The sequence below is a fragment of the Vicugna pacos genome, chromosome 33, assembly GCF_048564905.1.
Source record: "Vicugna pacos chromosome 33, VicPac4, whole genome shotgun sequence".
NCBI lineage: Eukaryota > Metazoa > Chordata > Mammalia > Artiodactyla > Camelidae > Vicugna > Vicugna pacos.
Genome location: NC_133019.1, coordinates 10,678,428 through 10,705,545, shown reverse-complemented (window position 1 = coordinate 10,705,545; position 27,118 = coordinate 10,678,428). Strand labels below are relative to the sequence as shown.

Sequence of the window (27,118 nt, the reverse complement as noted above, 5' to 3'; positions counted from 1 at the left end):
GAGCCCATGGGCTTGTTTTGTGACTTGGGGGCCAACCCCATGAAACTGCTCCTGGGAGTGGGCTTCTCTGAGGGCCCCAGGCCCCATGGAAGTGTACACGCAGATTCCGGTGAGCCTGTCTCCTCCGCTCTCTCACTCAGCGGCACGGCCACAGCCTAGGCCCGTTGTTTGCCTCTAGGAAAACCCTCATCGTACATACAGCCCCTAACGGGTCCCCCAGTGCCATCCATCCAGCCTCCCAGGTACTCAGTCTAAACCACCCTCCTGGCCACACTGCTTCTCTGCTGAGAACCCTTCAGAGGCTCCCATGGCCAAGAGAGAGGAAGTCCTGCTCCTTCGGTCCCTGCTAACTCGGCTCCACTCACCCCTCCCCGCTGCCTCCCTCGCTTGGGAACCTGCACCATCCATCACTGCCCCTGACTCATCCTTGTCAGAACAACTCAAAGGCCATGTCCTCTGGGATACAGGACTCCGAGAAGCCTGTGCAAAAGTGTGTCTGTGAGGCGATGCAGCGGCCCTGTGCATGCGTGCCCTGCACACGTGTGTGTCTGGCACGCACCGTGCCGCACGCCCTCTCCCACCTTGCTCTTCATTTCCCTCTCCAGATGTGCCCAGGGCAAAACTATTAGCCGAATGGATGGCCAAAATAAAAAATTAAATTTCCACTTATCTATCTCATTCAGGCATTCCCTCCAGACCAGCGGGGCTTGGCGCACAGGGCATGGCTGTGCCCCCGGGAGACTAGCCAATGTGGAAGGAAGGCAGCTGGTGGCTGCATGGAAATTGCCCTCGAGTACAAGAACATACAGCTCTGAAAAGGCTCAGGCCGCTGGGCTGAGTCTTCCTGAGGGGGCTGAGAGACCTTCCTGTGGGACGGCCAGCTCAGCAGCTCCTGGGCCGTCAGTGATTCAGTGGGCGTCACGCTTCCCTGGCTCCTAACTGGGCTGTCAACAAGAGTCGCCTTATGCAAGGCCCTTCTCACCACCCACGTGTGCGTCTTTTGTGACCACCCCCGTCCCAGTCTGTACTCAGGGAGCACAGGGGGATGAGCTGCTTGCCTCTTCCAGCCCACCTGCCCGCAAGGCCACCTGGGCCTGACCAGAGATCCCACAGAGGGCACCCCTGGAGCAGTCAGGCCCCAGGAGATGGCTCACCTGCACGGCTGGTTTCCCTCCCTTCCTGTCCTCTCATTTCCCAGCCTGGGCCTGGGCAGTTGCCCCCTTTCCTTCGTCCCTGCTCCTGGACCTGGTGTGACTCCCTGATGAGCAGCCCTGCAGTCATGGTTGCCTGCAACGTCCTGAGCTCTGGGAGAAGGGAGGCCCCGACCTTCCTGTCCCGGCCCTGCCTCTGGGGTTGGGCAGCACCACTTAGCCTCGTAAGCCTAGCAGGGCCTCTGGCCGGTTTGCTCCTGCTGGGGAGGAAATCAATGGGAGGTCACTGCTCCTGGGTTTCTTGGCCTCTGCCCCTGATTTCTTAATCAGCAGCTTCCCCAGAGAGCGCGGGTGGTGAAGGGGGATGCAGTGGTGGGATGGGTGGTCCACTGGGGGAAGGCATCCCCAGGCAGGGAGTCCTCACTGTGTGCCAGGCAGTGGAACACGGGTTTGGTGTGATCATCAGAAGCCCGAGATGAATACAATTATCTCCGTATAACAGACTGGGAAGCTGAGGCTCAGAGAGGGGAAGGGCACACAGCCAGGAGGAGCCCGTATGTAAGCACACTCAGGGCAAGTCTGTGCCGTCCCTCTTGTGAGCTGCCTGCCCACAGGTGGTCACGCTCTCTTAGGACCACTGATCTGCCGCAGGGCCCCAGGGCCAGAGCTCAGGCACCTAGGAGGCTCTTACTGAACTTTGCTCAGACTTTCTCCAGGGGGTGAGAAGTATGTGGCTCTGGCCTTCCTATCCTTGCTAACCTGTGGGAACCCCCAGACCCTAGCCTGGGAGAGGGGCTGTCTCAGCTTTCCCCAGGCTTCACCTCTGTCATTTCCACTACCTCCACTAGCCTCAGAGCCAAAGGCAGGGAGTTGAATGAAGAAAAGAGCAAGTGATTATTGACTCCACCCTCCCCCCAAACCTCGTGAGAGTGAGGACAGAACAGCCCGGAGGACAGGCAGATGCAGCCCCTGGACAGCTCTGGGCTGTACTGTCTGCAGCTGTACCTTGAACGTAACTACAGATGAGGCCTCTCAATTCCGAGAAATAGGCTCAGAGCAAATGACACCTCAGGACTTGGCCAAGCCCTGTGCCCGGAGCCCAGGAACCGCTGCCCAGCTTCCTGGATCCCTGAGTCTGGTGCAGCATCTCCTTGGGGTCACTTTCTGTGCATGACACACACCCTTTGATGTCACTTCCTGTCCATCTCAGTAGCAGCAGGATGACATCACTTCCTGTCTTAGGAGGTTCTTTCAGTCACTTTCTCACCCTGCAACTAGCTCAGGTTCAGGGTTAAACACACCCCAGTTGTGAAGTTGTGATGGTAATTTACCCCTCTATTGGCCTGGTTTGATCTTTCCATTAATAATGATAATGACAGAGTCAACATAGTAATCACAGAATGTGGGCCATTTATGGACAGACTGGTCTGTGCTAGCTACTTGGCCTACATCATGTAAATTTTAACAACAACCTTCAAGGCATGTCATGCTATCCCCATTTTACAGATGAGGGCTTGTCCAGGGTCCCAACTGTCTGACGTTGGGACCCACACTCCTTTCACGTCCCATGCGATGTCTCCCCCAGAACATCCCACCCCTGTTCTCCCTTTGCCTGAGGGGTCAGGTGGCTGCATCTGCCTCCCATCTACATGACAGGGGAAAGTGCAGGGAGAACAGCGATTCAGTGGCAGGGCACACACACCACCATGGCTTGGCTCTATCCTGGCTTCCCCCCGGTATCCTTCTTGAGGTAAGCCTCGCCCTCCAGCCCATGCGAGTTTCCTGCGGGAGCAGTGCTGGGGGGAGATGAGTGCCTCTTGCAAGCCCACCCCACCAAGTCGGCATCCCACTGTGTGCTCTGGAGGCAGACCCACGGGTGGGCTCTAACCACCCCCCACCCCCAACAGCACTGCTATAGATGACAGCACTGACTTCCTCCCTCCTGGAGCCTCCCTCCTGCCCCTCTCGGATCGGGGGTCATCCTGTCTCACACACAGACTTAACACAGGAAAGAGAAACAGCAAAGCAAGACCAACGGCCAGAGCTCAAGGGAGAACCAGAGAAGCAGGAAGAGACGCAGACTTCCTACAGTGACACAACCCACAGGTGGGGGACGCTGGCGGCGGAGAAGGTGGTGGGTGGGGAGAGGCAGGGAGGGGTGCAGCTTCCTACCTGTGACATTGACCTCCACCTGGCCTGAGCGGGTGCCGATGGGGTTGGTGGCCTCACAGATGTAGGTTCCTGCCAGGCTGTAGTTGATCGGTCCTCTGAAGAAGAGAGTTCTGTTCTGGGCCTCCACGCCCTTGGGGAGGGAGCCATTCAGCCTGCGGGCATTGGGAGAAAAGGCAGAGGGTTATGACTCTCTAGACCCAAGAAGCTGCCCCTGTGTTACCCACCCGACTCCAAGTCCTCTAGCCCTCTGGCTGAGTTAATAGGCAGGGTCGGTCTTGGAAGTAGCAAAAACAATGAAACAACAATAATCTCTTGCATTTGGCAGTTTTGTATTACTGAGTGTTTCATATTTGATCATCACAGTACTGAGATGTAGACAGGACAGGTAGATTCTGGCCCCACTTAACAGATGAGAAATGAGGTTCAAGGCCAGGGAAACACAGTCAGTGACAAGTGGAGGTCTAGCCAGATCTTTGGACTCCTGGCACAGTGCTCTTTCTACTAGTCATGGTTCCTGGCAGTTGGTCCTTGGTTTCCCAGGTAATGAGTTAATAATCAGGGGTCCTAACCCCAGATCTATTGAAGCTGCATCACTGGGGTCATGGCCTGGAATTTAACAAGCTACTCAAGTAAGGAGATGTGACCCATGTTTAGTAACTGGGTTCCATTTCACTGTCTCATTTTCTTGCTGGGCATGTCACAGGCCTTTTTTGTGTGGGAGGACATCCTAGAACACAGGGGACCCTCTTCCTGCTTCCTGATCCTCAATGCCACAAAGCTATTATTCTGTTGGACCTAGCAGCTCCTTGGTCCACAGAGCTGATATTGGCAAGCAGGCCCTGCCCTCTCGCACTTTTGCAAACACGCCTTGTTTCAGGAAATGGATGGTAACAAATAGCTAGGGTGTGCCTGTGCCCTCTACTTCCTGGAAAAGGAATGTAGACACAGTCGAGGCAGCTGTCTTCTGCCACTCATGTCAACCTGCTTCTTGGCTTCCCCACGCCCATCTTTCTGTGTGCTCCATCTAGCTCTTCTCTAGGAATAACCTTGGCTCAGGCCATCAGAGCTGGCTGGAGGGGGAGACTGGACCCTCTGAGGTCCAGGCTGGAAGACTGGGAGCCAAGAATGGGATAATGAGAAATGGGGTGAGCACTCCATGAACATGCATTCTAGCTGACTGCTGCCTCCTCCCTGAGAATCTGGGGGTGCTAGAGAGAAGGAGTAGGAACAAAGAAAGATCTAGGATGCTCCAGAAAGCCAGCTTCCCTGGGGACACCTTGATAAAAATAAATACTGGGGGCTGGGGTGGGAGTGATTCAGACTGAATCACCAAAGAATGACAAAATTCTTTATTAGGGAGGAGAAGGAAGGCAGATCATGAGGGGAGCCCCCGCTGGCAGAATGGTTTGTTCCACTGACCCTGATGCTGTCAAACATGGGGGTATGTGTGTGTGTGTGTGGGGGGTCTCTTGTGCCATGTCCCCTTCTCACTGAGAAATCTGAGCCTAGACCCTTGTCTCCTCCCTGCCTAAGGCTCCTAGAGGTGGGGTGGGTGGGCCTCCCTGTAACTAGCAAGGTACCTTGCAAGGTGACCAGCCAGCCCCGCAGCACTTACGTGGTCCAGTGGTACTCGGTGGCTGGGGGGTTGGCATCAGCTTTGCACGTGAGCTTAACATCCATCCTCTGCAGGTACCAGTTCCCATCAAACCCCTCGATGGTCACCTCAGGCTCATCTGTGGGGCAAGAAATAATGTTTGAAAAGGGTAAGGTCAGGAGAGCAGGACTTGGGAGCTTCAGATGGGGAAAGGCTGGAAGGGACAGTGACATGGAAATAGCTGGAAGAGGGGGAGGAGTGACAGGAAGGGTGGAGGTCATGGACCCTCAGAGCAGAAGCAGCAGGGGAATGAGGGAGGAGGAGAGAGAGGATGGGCAAAGGGAGGAGATGGGGGAAGAGAGGAGGGTTGGACAAAGTACCCTCGGAAAGAGAAAGGGAGGAGGAAGGAAAAGAGGGGAGGAGGAAAGATAAGGGGGTGAGGGACAGAGTGGGTGGGGAGAGTGACAAGAGGTGAGAAGCAAAGGAGGAGGTACTGGTGAGGATGGGGACAGTGGTGCCTGCCCCAGGAGGCCCAGCCCTGCCCATCGACACTCTGCTCCGCTCACACTGCACGTTGAGGGTGAGGCTTTCCTGGAAGCGGTCCATGTGGTAGTTGACAATGCAGGCCAGGGACTGCTGGTGGGCTTCCCGGCTGGGCACCAGGCGGTAGCGGCTGATGACGGTCACCGTGCCATTGGGGTTCCGGATCTCCTGGTACTCTGCCTCGCCCTTCAGCCGTGTTTCCCAGGACACCACACTGGGAGGCTTCCCATTGGCCGAGGTGCAGGTGGCCACTAGGACCTTGTCATCTTGCCCCTTCTTGGCTCGAAGCACTGCCTGGGTGCCCTCTATCCAGTTGGTGGGTTTGGCTGTTGGGAACCAGAAAGCACCATGGGTCCGGCTTTGTTGCCTCATCAAAGATGCACAGGCCCCGGAGGGTACGTACCTGCCAGGCCTTGCTTCAGGTCACCTGAGCATCCCTGCCTCTCAGCTGTGCTTTACCAACACGCTCCCAGCACTTCTCACAGGGACCTCTTCGTGTCTAACCCACGGCCTTCCTGCTCTACTCTTTGTAGCCCCTTTTGTCAAGTGGCAGCCCCCCTGGAGTCTTGGCATGCTCTAGGCACACGACTCAAGTGGCTCTTTCCCTTACTGTGATGTCTGCCTGCTTCCTGGCCCCCCCGAAAGTGCCCCATGGTGGGGCTCCAACCTGAACACTGATCCTCAGTTCTGTCCACAGCTAAGGCCTAGCCCCTAGTGAACTGGGACAGTCTCACTAGAAGGGACTGGAAGTGCCACACCCAGACCATAGGTGCATGCCAACCTAAGGAGAGCATCCCGGGTCACTGAGGATGCCAAGCCCCTAGGCCACAGGCCACACCCAAGCAGAGGGGCGCGGTCAGGTCAGCTTACCCATCACAGTGAGATTGAGCTGGCTCTCTCGATTGCCGGCAGGGAAGGTGGCAAACTCGCAGATGTAGACGCCCTCGTCCTCCAGCTCCAGGCGGGAGAGGCGGATGGTGCCGTCGGTGAAGGAGGGCCGCAGGAACTCCACACGCTCGCGGTAGGGGGCCAGCACTGAGACGCCCATGGCGGGGTTGTAGATGGCCACGTTCTGCTTGGAGCCGTTGGTGGCCTTCTGCCACGTGACCTGGGTGATCTTGACTCCGGGCAGCGGGTTGGCAAAGCTGCAGTGCAGCACCACGTCCGTGCCGATGAAGCCATACATGGAGTCGTTCACCTGGACCACCTGGCTGTGGGCACCTGGTTAGGGGAGACGGCAGAGGTGGTCAGGGACAGCCATGGCCCCCAGCCCAACTCCCTGTGCACTGTTTTCTAGCAGTCATTACTTAAAAAATTCTGACCATAAAAAGAATAATTGCTTATTAGAGAAACACTGTGAGCGATACTGGAAAATGGAAGGAAATGACAGCAACCCATGGTCCCACCACTCGGACATATCACTGATGACCTTACAGGAAGCATCCCCGTGACAGTTTTCTCTGCATATCTAGGTAACAACCTTTTTTTTTTTTTTAACAGGATCCGAATGCACCTGTACATATGGTTCCATAGCTGCCTTTCCACTTAGTGATGTGTTATCAAGGTAGTCAATATCCTTTTTGATGAGGAGGGTGGAACAAGCTGCGTTCTGAGCAGAGGCCCAGCGTCTGCACCCTCCTGGGCCTCAGTTCCCTCGTCTGATAAACGAAGCGGATAATCCAGTCCTCGCTACCTCGCAGGTTGCTAGGAGAACCAAGTGGTATGATGGATGAGAAAGTGTCAGGAGGCAGGAAGCACTGTGTGAGCTCTGGGGCCCACAGTGAGTGGCCGTCATTATGGCCACCCCCACTGCCTTCTCCCTCAGGAAGGGCTGAGTGCCTAGGCCCTGGGGTGCGCTGGCTCAACCCCTCTCACCCGACCAGACAGAGAGCAGTAGGCGCTGCACGAGGCTTCGCCCCCTCTGGCTCCTGCTTGCCTTCACAATCAAGTCTGGAGGTCTGAACTTGGCATTCAATGTCCTTGCCATCCAGGCCCTGCCTTTTTGTCCACATCTCTCCATATATGAGGCCTTTCAAACCCCATCAGCTTGGGCCCCTCCTTGGAACACGCCACGTTTCTGTGTCTCCTGCTTCCCTCCTCCCACGTATGTCCCACTTGCTAAGTCTGTTATCAGCACCTGAGTCACGTCAACGAGTGATTCAGTCCCAGCCTCCCGGGAGCCCAGAGCCTGTGGATGCTACACTCCTGCGGTCCACTAGAAGGCCCCGAAGACCCTTCCCCTTCTCCACTATGGCTATCCCACTCCAGCCGACTCCTTTGGGAAGCTTCCCTGATCCTCCCAACTCGATCACAGCTCCTTTCTGCCTGGGAATGTGGTTGCTCACACCTCTGACTTCTCCACCAGACGGTGAGCTCCTCCGGAGCAGCATCCGTGTCTTGCCCATCACTGTATCCCCAGCGCCCAGCCCAGCATCTGGCATAGTAGGTGCTCAGTGAATGCTCATGGCCAGACACATGGGAGTAACGCCGTGAGAGGGGAGCTTTGCATGGAGGCTGTGATCAGTGGCATCAAATGAATGAATACATTCCTAGTTTCCCTACTGATTTTGCTTTATTCCATCCAGGATGGCTTTTGTTTGAACTTTTCCTTAACCCTGAACTTGGCTCAGCCTCTTAACTGGGGGCGGCCACCCCCTCCAGTGGGTTCACTCCTGAGCTCTGTCCTCGGCCATTCCTTGAAAACTTACTTCACTCAGTTCATTTGTTGGACACCATCAATAAAATCAATGCCAGGTCGTGGACTGACCCAGAGGCAGGGGGATGGCCTGAATGGTACCCCCAAGGGAGTGGAGACTCGGGGCTCACACTTCCCTCTGTGTGATGGGATGGGAGCAGGCAGACTCCTCTGAAGGCACCAAAGACCAAGATCAGTGAAGTGTGCTGCCCTCCACTCCTCCCCTCAAAAGGTACAGGCCGGGTCTCTCCAGGTCACTGCAGTATCCCCTGTGTTTGGCACACAGTAGGCACTCAAGAAATGCTTGCTGTAAAAATATATCTTTGGTCCTCCAAGCCAGGCCCTCGCTTTGCTCGGAAACCTTCCCTGATGCTCCCTCCTCCTCTACGCCTATTCACATCCACACAGCCCTCCCACCTGGGGTAACCCCACCCCACCCCTCCTGCTGTCCCTTTGGCTGGTCTGTGGGGTTCTGACGTGTCCTCGGCAGAGAACACTGTGGGCTGGTAGAAGAACCATGGAGGAGGCACCCAGCAGGGAGACATGGGGCTGGGGGGAGGTTCTAGCCCGGCTCTGTCTTGAGTTCATCTTGGCACCTTAGCTGGTCACTTCCCCTTCCTGAGCCCTACTGTCTTCCCCTGTAAAACAGTAGGCTGGACTCCCCAGTCTCAAAGGTCCCTCCTGGCCCTAACTGTCTGATTCCCTGAACTGCAGCCCAGCCCAGCTGGGGCCCCACCCCAGAGACAGTCCCACGGTGAAGTCAGTGGGCCAGTCCGCCCAGTACTCCTGCTGACTGGCCAGCTGGCAAGCACTAGACCCTAGGCCTCCCAGCAGGATATGTGGGTGCTCCCTCCCTCCCCACCAGCCTCTACTCACCAAGCCTGCTGGAGGCTGCCCAGCAGCTGAGATAATATGGGTATAATTGGGGAACTTTCAGCACACAAAGCCAGGAACAGGAAAAGCCAGTTGGGAGGGCTGGGGCCACAGGCAGGGGGTGGGGGGAGGAGGGGTGTGGGCACCAGGACCCATCTTGGGATGGGTGCCAGGGCATGGTGGGTCCTACAGTGGGCTGCAGCCCCCTGAGTCTGCCTTGACCCCATCTCCTCTCACCCACCCTCGGGGTGTGGGAACAGGCGGGGTTCAGTGCCTGGTGCACAGGCTGACTCTCATTCGCCACGTTCTCAGCAGTGACCTCACCCTGCAGCACTGTGAGAGCCAGGAGGGGAGACGGCTGATAGTGGCCCGGGGGTGGGGAGGGGAGGCCGCTGCAAGGGGTTCAGGCACCCAAGAGACCCCCTCTCATCCATCAGTGCCTCTGCAGGCCGGGCTGGCCCTCCCCACCCCACGTCTGTTTGGGGACTCAGGCTGCTCTCTCCTGTCTGGTATGGCTCCCCCAGAAGCAACCCTATGGTGGGCAGGGCTGTGAGGAAGGTGCCTGGGTGTCCGCTCGCTGCACACCAGGTGGGTTCCCCAGGCCCTTGCCCCCTCTGCCCCAGTGAGGAGTCGGGGGTGCGGGGGGCGGGAGGGAGCAGGCAGGCTCGTCCTGACATGGCCTCTCTGCCCACAGCCCACTGGGAGCCTTGTCCACTTTTCACTGGAAGTGTCTTTGCCATAAACGTTTTTGCTGCATAACTTATTGGCCGTAGGCAATTATGCCGAAAAAGATAAAATAATAAAAAATAAAATAGGGGCATTAAAAAGGACATCATGGAACGGGAGAAATGAATAACTAAATTAAAAACACTTCATTTCGAAATACAAAATATTTGAATTTAAGATGTGTGTAGATTCACAGCAATTCAGTGCGAAGGACTGATTTTATTTTGTAGGTTGTACTTGAAGCAGGAAGCGCTTGTCTTCCAAGTCTTTTGTTCATAATATTTTATTCATTTTTTTCTTGTTGATTTGTCTCCTCATCTGGCATCAAACTTTTTCTTTTTTGCTAAAATTTCTTCCTTTATTAAGAGAGGTGTCAGTTTCCAAACACCAGGATGCGTGCCTGTAACTGAACTTTGTGTTGTGAAAGCGTCCACTCCGTTGTGTGTTCTGGGCACATTGTCCCATGTTCTTTGATAGACTTTCCAAAATTCTGTGGGAAACCCGGGAGCAACTCTGTGCCTTCAAGGCCCTTGTTTTCTTTCTCCTCCAGTGTAGTGTGTTTGAAAATACAAAACCAATTCTTGGAGCAAATCGTCATCTTCTGTCAGCTTGATAAAGCCATCAGTAATGTCGCTAACTGGAAGAGACCCTCATGCATCTCAACCGGTTGAAACCAAACTGTCAAACCAAACTGTCAAACCAAACTGTCAACCAGTTTTTTTTTTATCTTTCACGGTGAAACTGCCTCATGGCCAATCAGTTATGCAGCAAAATGTTTGCATTAAAAATGCTTTGGGTGAAAGTACCTAGAACCGCTGTCAGTAGGGCTAGGGGAGGTGATCCTGGGGGCTGGGCGTAAGGCAATGTTTGTAGTATGGGGTTCGGGGGTCACTGAGGGGGGGACCTCAGAGCTGTGGAATTGGGAGGGGCTGGGGAGACTGACAAGGTCTGAAGACTCTCCCTTACCCCTCCCCCTACTCCAGGCTTAGGGACCCAGAATCCAACATGCCTGGCTTGGTCTGAGGATGCTGGGTGGAGGAGAACGTCCTTTAGACTGGGCAGATTGGGAGGCTTTCGGGGGGGGGGCACACCCCACCCCAGCAACTCTCACAGACAGGTCAGTAGGCTGCAGTCAATGAGAGAGCACGGCTCACCATGGAAGAGGGAAACAAGGGGCTGGATGGGGGCAGGGACCAGGACAAGGCACTCCTCTGTGGAGGAAGAGATGGATCGTAAGCTCCCCCTGGAAGGCCTGGGAGAAGGGGCGGACAGCAGGGGGAGGCCCCTTAGAGACCACACAGCCCCTCTCCTCGGCCCGGCCGGTCTAAGCTTTTCCACCAAGCACTCCAGCACCAACAGCCGGAAAACTGACGCTTGTGTCTCCCCTACCCATTACCCAAGCTCCTCCCACCCTCCTGTCACCATCCCCACCAGGCAGTATGGTGGGTTTGCATTCCTTCTCTATCTCTTATGAATTAGCCTCTCTGTGGCTCAGCTTGCACTCAGGTTGCACATCTGTAAAATGGGGATTACGGTAATACCTACCTCATAAAATTGTTGTAATGATTAAATGAGTACATGTGAAACTTAGAGGATAGCACTTAATGCAAAATTAAATGCTCAGTAAATGTTCATCATCATCATCAGTATTATCATCACCACCACCGTCACCATCATCACCACCATCATCATCTTCTCTCATTTATGAAGCAGTAGGCCTCCCTCCCTGGAACTTCATTCAACAAATATTTATCAAGCATCTACCCAGTACCTAGGCACTGTACTGGATGCTCCTAGCCCCCCTCTTCTGGGAAGCCCTTCTGGACTCTCTTCACCTCCTACTTAGCTGACACCTCTATTCATTGCCCAACTGCAGATAACACAAATCTGTACCCCTTTCTTTCCTCTTTCCTAGCATGCATGTCTAGTGTAATTTCTGTTGTGTACCTCTATCTCCCAACAGATTGCAAGTCCCCATGGGAGAAGGAAGGAGCGGGCTTGCCTTGGGTTGAACTGATCATGTCATGGCTGATGCTGGGTCCAGGGCTTGGAGAGTACCCTGCAGACTCTAGTTCCCCAAGCAGCTAGGGCTGGTCTACAGGAGATACATATCTTCTTCCTCACAGGCTTCCTCTTATGTGAGAAGCAGAGGCTGCCCCAGATGTGGGAGCCAGGACCACCAAAATGGTAGCACCATGGAGCTTAATGGACTATGCAAGCCATCATTTTACAAAGGAGACCAAGGCCAAGAGCAGTTGGATCAATTGTTCAGGGACACAGAACAGCAGCGCCCAGCCCAGTCCTCTTCCCACCCTGCCATAAAAATAGACTCAGGTTCTCAATCTAACTCCGCAGGGCCTCATTCTGGGTGGTATCCCTCCTGCAATGTAATCTAAGCGCCGTCATTGCTTCTTTTGAGAAATGACACCTGTTACGATACTGTGGCCACAGTGTCCTGAGGTCACCCTGCCCTGGGCTTGGTGGGCACGGGGGTCAAGGAGCGAATGGTGCTAGGTCTGAAATGGACTTCTGGGAGCCCAAATGGGGGGCACCCATAGGAGGCTGCTCTGGGCAGAGCAGGAAAGAGCCAGAGAGGTAGGGAATGAGGGTGGAGAGACTCACGGGAACCTGTGTCCTTGGCGGAGTGGTTCTTGCATCCCAGGGTATCAAAGGATAAGCCTGTTCCTTCTGGCCTCAAGCACTGCCTGTCTCTCCCTGACCACTCTATGAGCTCCAGGGCCTGGGGCCTGTGCACAAATGCCTCAGTTTCCCCACTGGTGCTGGGATTGGGCAGTTCAGGCTGCCTTCGTGGCTTCTCAGAAGTGCTGAGCCAACAAGGCAGGCGTCAGGCCGGCCCCCTGAGACGTCACAGACCTGCAAAAGCCCCAGCTCAGCAACAAAACACAAAGGCTCCTCAGTTGTGGCCGACAAACCTGCTCCCCAGGGCCCTGCCCTGCCTGCCATCGAACTAATCTGAGGCTGGGGCCACGGGTTCCCACGCATTGGGGTGTGGCCCAGGGAGGGGGGTGCTCTCCTCCTCATACCCACCCCAACCAGTTTCTCTTCCCAACCTTTGAAACCTCAGACCCCTCTCTCCCTAGCGAAGCAGCCTAGGACTGGGCCCATGTAGTGGATGAAAGCGAGGACCGGGGGATTCAGGGCTCTCTGGCCTAGGCCTCTTCTTTCTCTGTGCCCCACTCCTTTCCTGAGATTCTGCCTGGGTGCCCTCAGTTGCATGAGCAGAAACGGCAGGCCTGACCTGGAGGAAAGTGGGCACACACTGCGTAGGTGGCACTGGGACCCCCAACGAGGGCCTCCCTGAAACCAACATCCTTTAGGATCCATCTCTAGGGCTTTCCAGGGATGCTCCCCTGCTCCCTGCCCTGGAACTGAAAGAAAGGAACAGGATATCCGGTGAGAAACCAGCTAAGTGCTAAGTGGGAATGACTCACCCACTGAGGGGGGAGGGGAGAGGGCCTCCAGATGAAACTCTGCTGAGTTAGCACAGTGACCTAAAGGTTATAGGTCCCCACCTCCCAGCGCAGCTACTTCTCTAAATGTCAACTCCCAGGGCTGGCTGGCTCCTCACTTTCTGATGCCAAGACCCAGCCACCTGGGGGACAGGCTGGTGAGGTAGAAGGGTGAGTTTCAGAGGGAATCTCCTTTCTAGGCTCCCCTCCTCTGGGAAGGTTTTGCCAGTCAGTGTCACCTGGACCCAATCTTTCTGCCAGCAAGAACCCACGTGAGCAGGAGGGCGCTCACTGAAGTCCTTTGCACTTGTCCTGTCTTGTATCTACGCCCTGGGCACGCTTGCCTGTTAGTCCAGGAGCTCCCCAAGTGACCAGGCTGCACCTCCAGCATCCAGCCTCCAGCCTCCCCTTCACACCCAGGATGGGGTCCAGGGTGAACCAGGGCAGAAGGCTCAGTCAGGAAACAGAGAAATGATACCCCTAGCCACCCCTGCCTGGGGCTGGGCATGGTGGGAAGGTGTGAGACAAGTCTAGGCTGAGTTCCCCTGCCCTTCAAGGATGTTAGCTCAACACTAACGCTTCCCTGGCCTCCGGCAATGCAGGGGCTTTGCATGGTGGGAGTGGGCCCTGGGGGATTCTCTCTGGGAGCAATGCCTGCTGGGATGGCCCCAGGTGTCTTGGGGCCTTGAGTCCCCTCCACGTCCACCTTGCCAGCAGAGGTGATAACATCCCGTGATCCCACAGTCAGGGGCTAATTGCTACTGTGCAAACCCAGGCGCCTCCACCCCTCATTTGGGGTCACAGAAACTGCCGATGTTTTCCTCTTGGCTGATGTACAGCCCCCCCAACTCCCCACACGGAGCTGGTTAATGATGGGCTGTGGGGCTGGCGCCTGGCGCCTTGGGCAGATGAGCACAGTGCGTGGGAGAGGAGGGGGCGCGGCAGCCTGGGAAAAGCCCCGGCAGGAGCCGGAGTGGGAACCCAGGAGCTTCCCGACAGGCTGGGCCGGCCCTGCTCTCCGACAGCGCGGAAGCCCCGGGGTAGTGGTGGCGGAGGGGCTGCTCTGGCAAGTCCGATCTCTCTGAACCCCAGTGGGACAGGCTGGGGGACAGGGATGAGTCAGGGGCCTGAGTTTGCCATCTCTCATTGAGGAGCCAGTGACCAGGGACACCTGGACTGCTCTGCGGGCCTGCATCATGCCAGCCGCTCAGCCCCAAAGCCCAGGGCAGGGCTTGTCCTGAGCAGCTCCTGATTCCACTGGGCTTCCCAGGAAGAGGGAGTCTCTCTGGGCTCTGCCCCTCTCCATGTCCAGCTCCACCTCCCGGTTCTCTCTGTACTGCTCATCTCATACCTGCCTCCTTTCCCCTGGCCAGGTGGTGGGGAGGGAGGGTGCCTACTGGAAATTGGGAGAAGTGGGCTCTGGTCCTCACTACTTGGTCACTTTTTTTCTGTATGGACTTAGGTAGGACAGTTTGCTTCTGTGACTTTAGTTTCCTGTTCTGTAAAACGAGTGTTGGACCTGTGACCCTGGAAGACTAGACTGTGGATGTCACCCGTCCAGCACTCTGTCCCCGCTCTCCGCTTTCCCTGGATCAGCCTCTGGAACTTTTCTACGAAGTGGCTGTTCTACCTCTGCATACTGCCGAGCTCCTCCAAGAAGACCTCCCAGATTGATTAAGTGGAGGGCCAGGAAAATGCAGGCTGCACGACAGCAGAGCCAGGGTGCACAGGGCTCTTCCACAGCCACATGATGACCAAGTGCAGCTGATGCTAGCTGCTAAATGCTTTTGAATTCATCTTTGTTCTCCTTTCCCACTGGCCCCAATCCAGACTCCTCCTAAGCACCCCCCACCCCCAACCAGCTCAGCCCCTTCCCTGCCCCCCCACCTCCAGCGGAGTCTCACTTCCTTATTTTCTCAACATTCCTGGGCTGGGACCAACCCAGTTAGGTAAATCCCAGCGCTCTTCCTTTGATCCCAGCACCTACCATCTCATCTCTGCCCCCCCACCCCCGGCCCCTTCTTCTCCCAAGCCTTGCCCCGGTACAGGCTACAGTCACCTCTTACCTAGTCTACTGTACGAATGCCAAGTATACATACCTGCCTCCAGGATTCCCCCTCTGACCCATTCTCTGCTCTCTAAAATATAAATCATTCCCTATTTAATATCCTTCCATGGCTTCCTGAAGCCCTCAGGATCAAGTCCAAAGTCCTTTTGGGCTTTGGACCTCATCTCAGGCATCCCAGCCTTCAGCCACCTCCTCCCGCTCCCCTCTCTCCCCTGCCACATGGGACAAGACCACAAGTTCCCTGCCCTGCTACTCTCTCCGCTAAAAACACATACCCTGCTACCTGCCCCAGTCCTCTTCAACCTTCCCAATGACCTTAGCCTTGACTTTAGGGGAGGTTTCCCCCCGTTTCCTCCACTATGAGTGAGGTGTTCCTCCACCCTGAGGGCCCCGGTACCCCAGCATACACCTGTCATAGCATTTGCCCTACTGAGTGGAAAGACCAGGACTTCAGCCCAGTGCCTGGCATACAGTAAACATCAGGCGGCCCCAGATGATTGGTGGAGAAGGCTGTGAGCCAGCTGGGGTCCCAGGCCAGGGTCAGCCATTTCTCAGGTCTGTCGGCAGCTTCCTGGAAATTGCCAAGGAGCGGGGTCATACAGGCGGACACAGCCCGGTGTGGGCAGGTAGGGCTGGAGACGGAGACAGAAGCTGAGGCCTCACCCCTGCACGGATGGGAAGCAGGTCAGGCCTGAATCTCCTCCTTTTTGATGGAAGCAGGAAGTGACACCCCCAAAGGGTGTAGGCCTGCCTGACCTCTTATCTGCCCCCAACCCCACATCCTGGGCTTATTTCCCACATGTCACTTCCCGAGTTTCTTTCCTCTTACCTCTGCCCCAGTTCCTAGCACCCAGCCCCACTTCCCTCCTCACTCCAGACCATAATGTGAAAATGCTCTTCTCACCCCAGCGAGCTGCAGCCCTGAGGCCCTGCTCCCAAGGTCTCAGCCCTGCAAAGCCCGCACGCTTCCCAGCGCCACACCCCTCCCAACACAACCTGGATTTCTCCAGGCCTGGCCTGGCTTTTGAGGCCTCAAAGACCTGGAACCACCTGGCTCTGAGGCCAGGATTCAGACAGGTCCCATCTCTGAGGCCAGCCCTCTCCACCCCAGCTGCAGCAGACGACATCGTCTCGCAGCAGACACGCGGCAGCCTGGATTCCCCTCGGCAAGTGTGCATTTTTAATGACACATTTTGGGGAGTGTAGGCAGTAGCCTCTTTGGAAGGCTAGTGTGGGGGTGGGAGACGGTGGGGGCTGCCGAGAAAGCAGAGGGAGAACTCCCCAGGCCTCCCCAGGAGAACCTTTTAAAAGCTCAGTGGTGACAGATGCACTGCCTCAGCCCTGTGGGTTCTGGGTCGACGGTCACCACCTGTTTAGAAGTGGAGGTTCTCGACCTGCTTCCTACCAGGAGGGGCCTGGCCACCCCGGTGCCCAGCTCTGCAGACACCCCGTCCAGCTCCAGGCAGCTGCCTTACCAATGGCTGGGGGCTGGGCCTGTGCGGGGAGGGGAAGGCAGTCAGCAGGTAGATGGTGCCAGCTTTAGGGAAGGCTCATTCTAAAAAGATGGGATAGGGTTGGAGACTGACAGGGAGGGGCTAAGAGGAATGGGACATATATAGGTAATTCATCCACGAGCACTACTCTGGATTCAGATGATCTAGGCTTGTATCTGCTCCTTATTAGCTGGGTGACTCAGGCTGCATCAACCTCTCTGTGCCTCAGTTTTCTCATGTATAAAATGGAAACAATTACAGTACTGTCCCCTAGGGGGGATTTGAAGATTAAATGAGATAATTCGCGTAAGCACAGTGCTTGGCACACAGTCGTGGTACACGAGTCCTTGTATTATTTTTTATTGTTGCTATGATCGTCTTGGGGAAAGGAGCTGCCTAGGAGTCAGGTCAGCTGGTTTCCATCCCATCCCCGTGTGATCCTGAGCAAGTCCCTGCTGTGACGAGGCCACTTTCCCAGAGCAGAGGTCCTCCACCTCGGCACTGCTGACACCTGGGGCCTGATCATCCTTGGTTGCGGGGACCGTTCTGTGCACTGTGGGGTGTTTGGCAGTATCGCTGGCCTCTACCCCGCTCCACGCAGTGGCGCCCTCCCTCAGGTGCAACAGCCAAAAACATCTCTAGACGTGGTCAATCCTCCCTGGGGGGCAAAACTGCCTCAAAATAAGACCATTGGCCTAGAGAAAGGGGCGCGAAGCTCAGGCAGGGGCTGGAGATGCAGGGCAGCCAGGAGCCAGCTGGGTGCAGAGGGAAGAGCCCTGATCTGTCCTGGGGCAGAGGAACTGCAGGTTCCTGTCTGGAGAGCCTGCTCTCCGCCGGGCAGGAGGAGGGGCAGGGAGGTGAGTTTGGAGAGAACAGGAGACCTGGGGAGTTTGGACCGACTGTTGTTTGCTCTCAGGGTATGGAGTGGCGAGCAGTCCTCAGAGAACGGAAAAACACGGGAAGGGAGAGCCGGAGGCAGAGACGCAGACAGGGAGACACGCAGTGCAGGCGTGGCTGGAGCCCTTGGACAGGGAGGCAAAGAGGCCGCAGAGATAAGTGGGCTGTGTTTCTGGGAGCAGAAACCAGGTCGGGCAGCATCGTTCTTCGGCTGGTAAACTGCTATCATTTCGGAAGGATTTTCACCTCATTTGGTTCCTGCTTAAGTGAAATCCACAACATGTGTTCTCTGCATTAGTGGAGTGTTTGTGCTTAATTAGTGGCAAATTCTTTCATATTAAAGTCATTAAGTTTTGCCGTTTGCTCTTCTCACACCAGGCTGGGCTCGCCTCTGTCTCTCCCTTTAACGCAGGCGGCCTGATGGCTGCCGCGCAGGTTGTTCAGCCTCGAGGCCTCGGGAGGCGAGCGCACACGCACGCGCACACACATATACACATGTGCACACCACCCCCTCCCTGTGGCATTTGGACCCTACAGCACCAGTCCTTATGCCTGTTCCACCCTGGACTGGCATTCGTGGCTCCCAGCACCTCCGTCCACGCCCCGGGCTCCTCCAAGTGGGTGCGAGCTCTGCCTCCTGCTCCCCCTCCCACCTCTGGGGGCTCCTCCTAGGCAAGGCTTTAGGGTCAGAATTCTTCCTGCAGGGAGGGACTCTAGGGCTGGAGTCGGCGGGACCGTCCAGGTCGCAGGGTGTGGGCTGGGTCACTGCTGCTCCTGGAACAAGCAGAGGAGGCAGCCCTCAGCTCAGGAGGCCATGTCCACAGACTCCAGGGCCACGTACTCCAACAAGGCGGCAGGGCTGTGCTCGGCTTGCACTGCTGGTGCCGTGGGGAGGGTCCCTGGAGGGATACAGCGGTGCAGTGGGGAGATTGGCTCTTGATCGTGCCCTGAAGGAAGGCCTTGGTCTCACCCATCTCTTGTGCTGAAATGCAGCGGCCTCTGTGAAGATGCTTGTAGCCACAGCATGGTGATGCCCCTGGACTCTTGCACAGGGAGTCGGGGTCAGTGATTAGGGCCCAAGGCAATTGCTTCCCTCCACCCGCTTCTGAAGTGGCTTAAAAAGGAGAAGGTGGCTGAGAGGGAGAAGGTGGCAACCGCAGTCACCAAACCTGCTATTTCATTTCTGGGCAGGATGTGGCGGTCTGGACCAAACGAACGATACTGTAGCTACATTGCAGCCGGCTTAGCTCTGACATAATGTTCCCAGGCAGGGCTGGAGGGGCCGGGCCTCCGCTGAGCCCCCTCACTGTACAGATGGTACAAGAGTGGAGCTAGGCCTTGGGGGTGAGCTCCTGGGACTCTCTCTGCCAACCTCGGGGGGCATTGGAATAGGGTGTTCTGGGGCCTGCAGATGGGGCCTCCTCTGGACTTGGACTCGGGTGCCGGGAGAGGGACTCAGGTGCAGCAGGAGCGGCCCTCCCTGCACAGCCCCTTCTTGATGAAGCCCCTCCTGAATGTCTCAGTTGCCACAACCTGGTCCCAGACGCCAGCATGTCAGCCTCCCTCTCCATACCTCCTGCTTCAGGGCTGTCTTCATCCCCTAAAAGCCTCCCCTGACACCCTGTGAGCTCTGCTCCTGGACTTCAGGTGGGAGGGGAGCGGTCTTGATCTGCCGCGCTCACTCCGGGCAGTATTAAACTTCTTTACTGGGCAGGGTTGAGACAGCAGATAAGAGGAGGGAGCCGGAAGCAGGAGACTGGAAGTCACTCGAGGCCACAGTTTCTGTCTGACTGACCTTCAGTGAGTGTTACCCTAGGCGCCCCCCGTAAAAGGTCTCCAGCAGGAGGTGGACCAGGAAGGCAGGCCCCCAGGCTCCAGATCAGGGCTGAGGGCCTGCTGAGGTGGAGAGGAGGAGGCAAAGGCCAGTCCTTGCACTCCCCTGGCCGATGGGAGAACCCAAACCCCACACAGGAGAGACTTGCTGATGCCTCAGAAATTCAGGCTTACATCTGGGTGGCATCTGAGTGGGGTCTGGACCAGAGGATGTGACAGAAGTGAGCAGAACTCCATGAAAAGGGGAGGAAGGGTCTTTCAATGATCCTTCCGTCACATTCAGAACCCTCCCCCCTTTTCATACCCTGCACGTTCAACTTGCTGCCACCCCCAAGCCTGATTCTCTCCCTAGTCCAAGGCTCAAGTGAAAACGAACATTTCTTCTCCAAACATAAGTAGTCGGTGCTGGATCCCCACCACCCCAACCTCTCTGATAATACCCCTGAGCTGTGATACCCCCAACTCACTGTCCCCACCCCAGTGTTAGCCCAGAATAGCATCCTTCTGAACCACCAGTGTTAACTCCAACAACAGCCCCAGCCCAGTTTCACTGTCAGTGCCAACCTAGACCACAAGGCCTGGGTCACGACCCTAACACTCAGGCTAAACTCTTCTTGGTTTTAACCACAGAATGAAGCAGAATCCTACGTGTGGTTCTAACCTCGACTCACTCCAGGTCTGTGAGTTTTGTGGCATCCCAGAAAGAAGGCAGTCATGACTAATGGTTTTCTTCCTACCCAGCAGTCCCCTACTTGGGATGGTGAGAGAGAGTGGGGTCTTCAAATGGTCCTGACAGTACGTTGTTGGGAAAGGCCTCCCTGTGTGGGTGGGTCTGCCTGACTGCGGGCTCACGCTGCTCCCTCCTCCCACTACCCCATGGCCTGGGACCTTGTGGACATGTCCAGTCCCTGGGCTATCCCTTCCCCAATGCCCAGGAGGCTGAAAGGGGTAGGGAGGCACACACTCTCCAGTGTCCTGATGCAATTTCAGTATCAGCGATCACTAGCAGAGGGACCCACTGACACGTGCCACAGCCTTCCCGAAGCCCAGCCTGTTTCACCTGTAAAATGGGCCTAAGCACGTCCAGCTCTTTGGTGGGGGTAAGGATGGAGGGAGGGCATCTGTGTCAAATGACCTCCGCGGTCCCAGGCTACCTCCTGGCAGGCCCCACTGTGCTCCCAGCACTGGGCTGCCATCCTCCCTTCCTCCCCGTCCCTTCTCCTCCTCTTCCCTTCTCAGCGGTACTGAAATCATCACCCTCTTCTTCGCAAAATGCTGAGAGGAGCAGGTCCCTGCTGTTGTCACAGCCTGTCCTCTTCCTGTTCTGCTGGGCAGGGGCAGGTGGGGTGAGGGGACCCAAGAGGCAGGAGGAGAAAACCCCGAGCCCTGGTCACTTCCCCTCCGTCCTGCCCACTCTCCCCCGCCACTGGCAGTGCCAGAGCTTCGAGTGTGTGGGGGGTTCTTTCCCATTTCCCCCATCCCCTCTAAGCTGCCATCCCTCTGCCCAGCACAAATCTTTCAAGAGTCTCACCCAGTCTCACTTCCAGCTCAGACTTGTTGGGGTTTCAGGAGTCACTGGGTAGGGGCCCGGCATGCCAGGACCTGCTCCTCGCCCTGCCTTGCGGAGAGAGCTAGCACGTAGGCAGCGGGGCACAGCGCCCAGCTGCAGGGATGCAGCCCAGCCTCTGCGGCCACCTGCTTCCCTTCCCCTCCCCACCCTTCCCATTCCCACGCCCTTCTCACCCCACCCACCGCACTGCCCAGAGTGGCCCCCGAAAGCCCAGGAGTGGCTCTGGTAGAAGTGTGGTGGTGGGCTGGACCCCCATGTTCTACCAAGTCTGGGAAGGGTGCTGCCTGCTACCTACAACCACGACAAGACTGGGGCCATCCCCTTAGCAGCAGAAGCCAGGGGTCTCGCATGGTCCCCTTCCTCCCTAGGAGACAGAGTACAAAGAATGATGTCCCGGCCAGGCCCCTGCTGATGGATGGCAAGAAGAGTTGACACATGTACGTTACCAGTCTGTGCCAGGCCCAGGTCTGAATGTTTACAGATATTAACTTGCTTAATCCTCACAACAACTCCAGGAGCTACATACATACAACTATTGTCTGGATCACAGACATGAGGAAACAGAGAGGTCAAGTAACCTGCCCAAGGTTGCACAGTCTTTGAACAGATTCAACAGGGCAGTCTAGCTCCAGAAGTTATGCTCTTCCCCACCACACTGGCTCCCCATGGCCTCCCTCTCTCCCCTTCATAGGAAGATGAGTGGCCAACACATACCTACCAAGCCTCAGAATTGTGGGTGAGGGTGCACACAATACACGGGACCCTGACCCCATGGGGCTGGGGCTGGGAAGGGATCTTAGTCAGGAAGGCAGACATGCCACCCCCTTTCCACCTCTCATCCAGGCTCTGGGTGAGGCTGAACCCCCAGCTTCTCTCCTATCAGGACTACAGGGCTGGCTGGCCCCAGCACAGCCCTGGCCAAAGGGACAATTCTGGGCACTGCAGACACCTTCTTCCCCTGCTCTCTTACTTCTGGTCCAGGAGTTAAGACATTTGGCTTCCAGTCCACTCTCTGCCTATGGATCTTCCTCTTTCTGTCCCTGGGATTCCCCATCTGTGAAAGGTGGGTGGTCACATCTTCCCCCATTGCCTCTGGGGCCGTGGGGCTGTGAGGACCAGCCTGCAAAGGGCTAAGACTGGCCACCATTAATTAAGCACCTATGATGCATCAGGCATTGGCAAATGCAATCTTACTTAATCTTCACAGCCCTCCCATGGAGGGGGGGGAGTCCTTTTAGCCTCGGGCCCAGAGAAGAGAGTGGCTGCCAATGTCTGCCTTTCCCAAGGCCCCAACAACGTAGAGTTTTTCTTTTCCTTCTCATTCTTCATCCCTGCTCCTCCCACCTGGCGTGCACCATACCCCCAGCCCCGCCCCGCCCCCTCTAGGTTTATCAGCTGCCCTGAAGCCTGGGAAGTGGGTGGAAGGCTCAAGACACCCCTCCCTGACTAGGGGGCTGGAGGGCTGGAGCGGGTCCTGGGGGCCTGGCTCAGCCCCCAAGGTGAGCAGGAAGCTTGGACACATCTGCCCACATCTCCCCCGGCGGGCTTCCCATCAGAGGCTGCTGGGATGGCTTGTCAAATTAGCTTAATGAGTGAGGCCCCAGCTTTAATGGGGGCCTCTGCTTTGCAGCTCCGGCTCCTGCTTTCACTTTTAATGCTGGGAAAGGGTGGGTTTTCCTTCTCTCTCATTCCCATGCATTTTCACCCCGGCTAATGGCTCCTCACTCAGAAAGGCCCCTACAACTGCTAATTGGGTTTAATTACTGGGGTAATTAATGATGCTATTGGAAAACTGAAATGTTGTGGGTGAATTCTGTGTATAAATAGATAGGAAAGTCAAAGGGACAGAGAACTCAGAATGAGACCCGGGGAGGAAGGACCAGGCTGAGAATCCTTCAGCTGTGGTGGGGGTGGGTCCCTTTGATGGAGACCATCTGGCCGAAGTTCTCCGGTTTATAGATGAGGAAACAGAGGTGCAGAGAAAAGCAACTCATCCAAGGTTGCCAAGAAGTTGGTGGGGATGGGGGAAGGAGGAGCTGGCAAAGCTGGGCCCCAGAGAACAGCAGAACAGCGGTGGGAAGGTGTGACGTTAGCCTGCCTTGACTCGATGCTGTGATAATGGATGCGAGAGCACCTGGGGATGGTTATCAGCCAGACACCAGCCCATAGTAATGTACTGTGGTTGTTTCTCTTGTTGTGGTTACAAAGGCCCTGCCTCTGGGTCATTAGATAAGCAAATAGCTCATCAAACCAGGAGCCAGGCAGGTGTAGAGAGAGAGTGGTGGGCAGGTAGTGGAAGGCTAGCTCCTCTACGTCACCTCCAGCTGTAGCTCTGTCTCCTGGCTGGTCCCTAGGGAAAGGGCTGGATGGGAGTCTCTTAAGGCATCTCCTGTGTCTTTCCTGCTTGGCTTACCCCACCAGCCTCATCCTGAAGTGATGGGGAGGAGGCTGAGGTGGATAAGACATTTGCCCCTTGAACTTCAAGGTGACTTACAGGTCTTGTACTATTCTGGGGAGGGAGGAGGCTGGGGGGAGTAGCATGAGATGAAGGGAGGAGAGAGGACTGGCTGCCTGGGGGTGGATGTTTGGTCCATTCTAGGTTGGCCCACATGCCCCCATGGCCTCAATGATGCCTCCAAGCGGAGGGCCCCCCAAATCCACCTGGGCATCTCACTCTCCATGTGCCTACACTGAACTCTTCTCTCCAGCTGCTCCCTCACCCACCTGCATCCTTCCCAGGGCCCTATCACATCAGACACCTCATTATATTCATTTGGCCCTCTTTCCCGTGAATCTCTAGAATACAGCCTTTGACCTCCCAACCCTATTGCAGCTCAGCTAGGAATTAGGACCCCACCACTCATCTGGAATCCTGGCCAGGATAACTAAAAACAGCAAACCTTTAATGAGAGCTCACTGTCTAAGAGGTGTTGTTAGGCCCTGATCCTCATCTCATCCTCACAAAAATCCTCCCAGAGGAGTCCTACTGTTCATGTTGGGAAACGGAGGCTCAGGCTGGTGAAGTGGCCTGTCCAAGCCACAGCTGCTCATAAGTGGATTTGAACACAAATCAGATCTTGCCACACAAGTCAGTGGAGACTGCCTTGGGGTAAATCTAAGGCAAATCTGAGCTGCTTATCAGCCTTCACAATCTGTCCCTGCCTGTATCCCCAGCTTCTTCTCTGCTCCCTCCCACATCCCCACCCTCCACACCAGCCCCTGTGGAAAGATCCTACCCAATTCAACATTCAGGTCCCACAGCCACCAGCTCTCCCCGGGCGCACAGTGCGGGTTATCTCTGAGTTACTCTGAAGCCCCAGCGCCTCTCACAGGGCAGGACCCTGATCTGTGTTTGCTCAGTGAACTGGGAGCCCAGCTAGAGTCAAATCTCAGAGAACAGACTTGGGGACGGGGGCTCTGTTGACTTCTCTGGTCTCTGAGATCTTTTAATTAAGACTTCTTAGGAGGCTCACGATCAAAGGAGGACCAGACTCCCTGGGGAATGTCATGATTATTTATAAAAAGGAAGGAATCCCTATAAGAGAAAGGCTGAGAGGCCCCATATATGCGAGATGCATCCATCCAATTCCAGGCCCCAATGGGAGGAGGGAGATCTCCCTTCCTTTGCAATCCAGTCCAGCCTGTCAGGGCTAATCCCATCACTCTGCTCTTCCAGCCCCATTTACCCTGATGATCCCAGAGTCTGGAAAGATCCAGAGGAAGGTGCCACCCATTTGGTGGATGTCGAAACTGAGACCCAGAAGAGGGAGGTGATTGCTCGAGGCTATGCAATAAATTAACTGAAAGCAGAGAGCGAATCCAAGCCTCTTGACTCTTCTTTTACTTTGGTCTCAAAGGGATGAGGGAAGGGGAATGGCATAGAAGCAGCCCCCAACCGAGTGAAGGCCTCGGGTAGGAGTCTTTGGAGGGCTGCTTGTCGTCCCCTGCCTGGTGCTCGGAGACCCAGGCTGGCCCAGACCAAGGTGAAGATGGGCAGCACCCCTACTCCCCTGAGTGGTCCCAGGCTGGGCCCCTTGGGGGTGCAATCAGGAGGTGCTCTGGAGTTCACCCCCAGCCTGCCCCCTGGGGGTGGGGCGGAAGAGGGAGGGAAGCCTGAAGAAGCAGGTCAAAGCACATCCTCCCCACGTGCCCCACCTCCACTGAGAGCGAGCAGACCCAGAGCCTGTAGGACCAGAACCTGGACGCCCTGCCCGGACACGTCCCAGAGAACAGCTTGAGTGGGAAGTGAGGGAGTGAGACAGGGCGGGGTTTGGCGGGGAGTGAAGGGGAGAACAGAGAGGGGCGGGCAGGGGGCTGGGAGGTCTGTCCCACCTCAGAGGGCATGGGGACAAGGGCTGGCAGGAACCAGGGAAAGGGTGGGTTCCCAGGGTGGGAAGGGAGCAGAGTTGGCTTAGTGGGGCTTTGGTCCAAGCCCCCCTCTGCCTCGGGCCCTCCCCACCAGGTTACAGGCGCAGACAAGTCCAGGAAGCAGGCCTGCTGGCTGCAGATAGGGGCAAGGTAGGAAGAAGCATCTAGCCTCCATTGTCTGGGGAAGAACCTGTAAGGCTTGATAATAGTGAGATAGCTGTGCCACTTCACCTCGACAATGAGCTACAATCCGCAGGAGGCCTGGCAGGCAGAGGTGGGGGGAGTTGCCTTTATCTGCCATCTCCCATCTCCCCACTCCCCACCTCCCATCAGGCCTGACAACTCTGGGTGCTGCCCACCGAGGGCAGGGGAAGGAACCTCTCCCATTAGATGGATGCAGGGGGTGGGGAGGTTGGGGTGAGGATTAGGGTGGGGAGACGCTTTGAACCCAAGAAAGGCTGGTGGGAACTGGTTCTTGACTCATGGCAGAGAAAGTGGGGGATGGGATGGTCAGGGCTGGGGCCTTATTTTTTTCTTTTATGAGATATGAACTCAAACAATTAAAAACATGCATTTTATTTTATACCATCTGCCCGGCTGTGTCTCTTCATCTTTGTTCCAGCCCTGGTCCCTTCAGAATGGCTGGCATTTTGCAGCAACTTTTCATCTTCAAAGTGGTTAGACAGACTGTCCCTAAGTTTTTACAAGGCTCAGCCCCCCTCCTTTAAAGGCTCCCCCACCCCTAAAAATGAGTATTTGTGCTTCCTGCCTCCCAGAAATCTAGCAGTAAGTTATTTTATTTCCTCCAGTACAAACTCAACTCTCCCTACGTACCAGGCACTGGGAAGTGTTTCCCGTTTAGGATCTCATATTTTCCCTTCCATCCTTTGGAGCAAGTATTGATATTCCCATTTTACAGAGGAGGAAACTGAGGCCCAGTAGTTGAGAAATATGCCAAGCTGCGTAGCTAAAAAGTGGTGGGTCCAGAAGTTGAGCTGCAGTCTTCTGGCTTCTGTGGACTTTCAGAATGAGGCTGCCGTCTGAATGTTCAATTGGAGCCTCTCCTAAAATCAGATTCCAGTTTTCTGGGCAGGCAATGCTCAACTCACTGGCCAATGACATTCATAGATTCTCTGAAGATATGCTGAAGTGAATAGGACGGATTTCCCCACAGGACAGGGTGGGCATCAGAGGCTGAAGCCCTCAGTGACCTGCCCAGTCCGGGGCTCCTCCCAGCCCAGCTCCGGGAGCAAAGATTGGGGTTTTGGAGTGGCCGAGCTCTCACTGTGGATGCAGGTAAGACAGATACCCGGGCGCCACACCTACGCAGGCCCTGCCCTGTCCTACATGCCGCCCCAGGCACCAGTTAGCAAGGGCTCCCAGTGGACTTGGGCAAGAAAGCATGTCCTTGGAAAGGTGACATCTATGCCTGACCCTCTGGGCCAGGAGGCAGCAGCAGAGGACAGCCATGCCCAGCCAGAGGTGGAGGCCTGAGCCTCTGAATTACCTAACCAGAGGTTATAGAGAGGGGCTGTCATCCTCTGCCCTCTGCAGCTGACAAGGTTTTACCCCTCAAAACTCTACCTGGGTGATTAAATAAATCCCTTCCCCTTCTTTCAAGGTCTGCATAGTAGGAGCTCCTACCATTTCCCCTGGGAAACTGCT

At 56.0% G+C, this 27,118-nt stretch overlaps 1 protein-coding gene across 1 annotated transcript in view; it reads right to left on the bottom strand.

Moving 5' to 3' along the window:
• NECTIN1 (nectin cell adhesion molecule 1) overlaps positions 1-27,118 on the bottom strand; it is a 65,536-nt gene that overhangs the window by 9,889 nt on the left and 28,529 nt on the right. Inside the window, exons 2-5 of the mRNA XM_006207723.4 lie at positions 6,331-6,681; positions 5,484-5,786; positions 4,939-5,056; positions 3,324-3,475 (exon numbers count right to left, since the gene is read on the bottom strand). Of these exons, the coding sequence (XP_006207785.1) occupies positions 3,324-3,475; positions 4,939-5,056; positions 5,484-5,786; positions 6,331-6,681 (924 nt within the window). The remainder of the gene's footprint in view (positions 1-3,323; positions 3,476-4,938; positions 5,057-5,483; positions 5,787-6,330; positions 6,682-27,118) is intronic.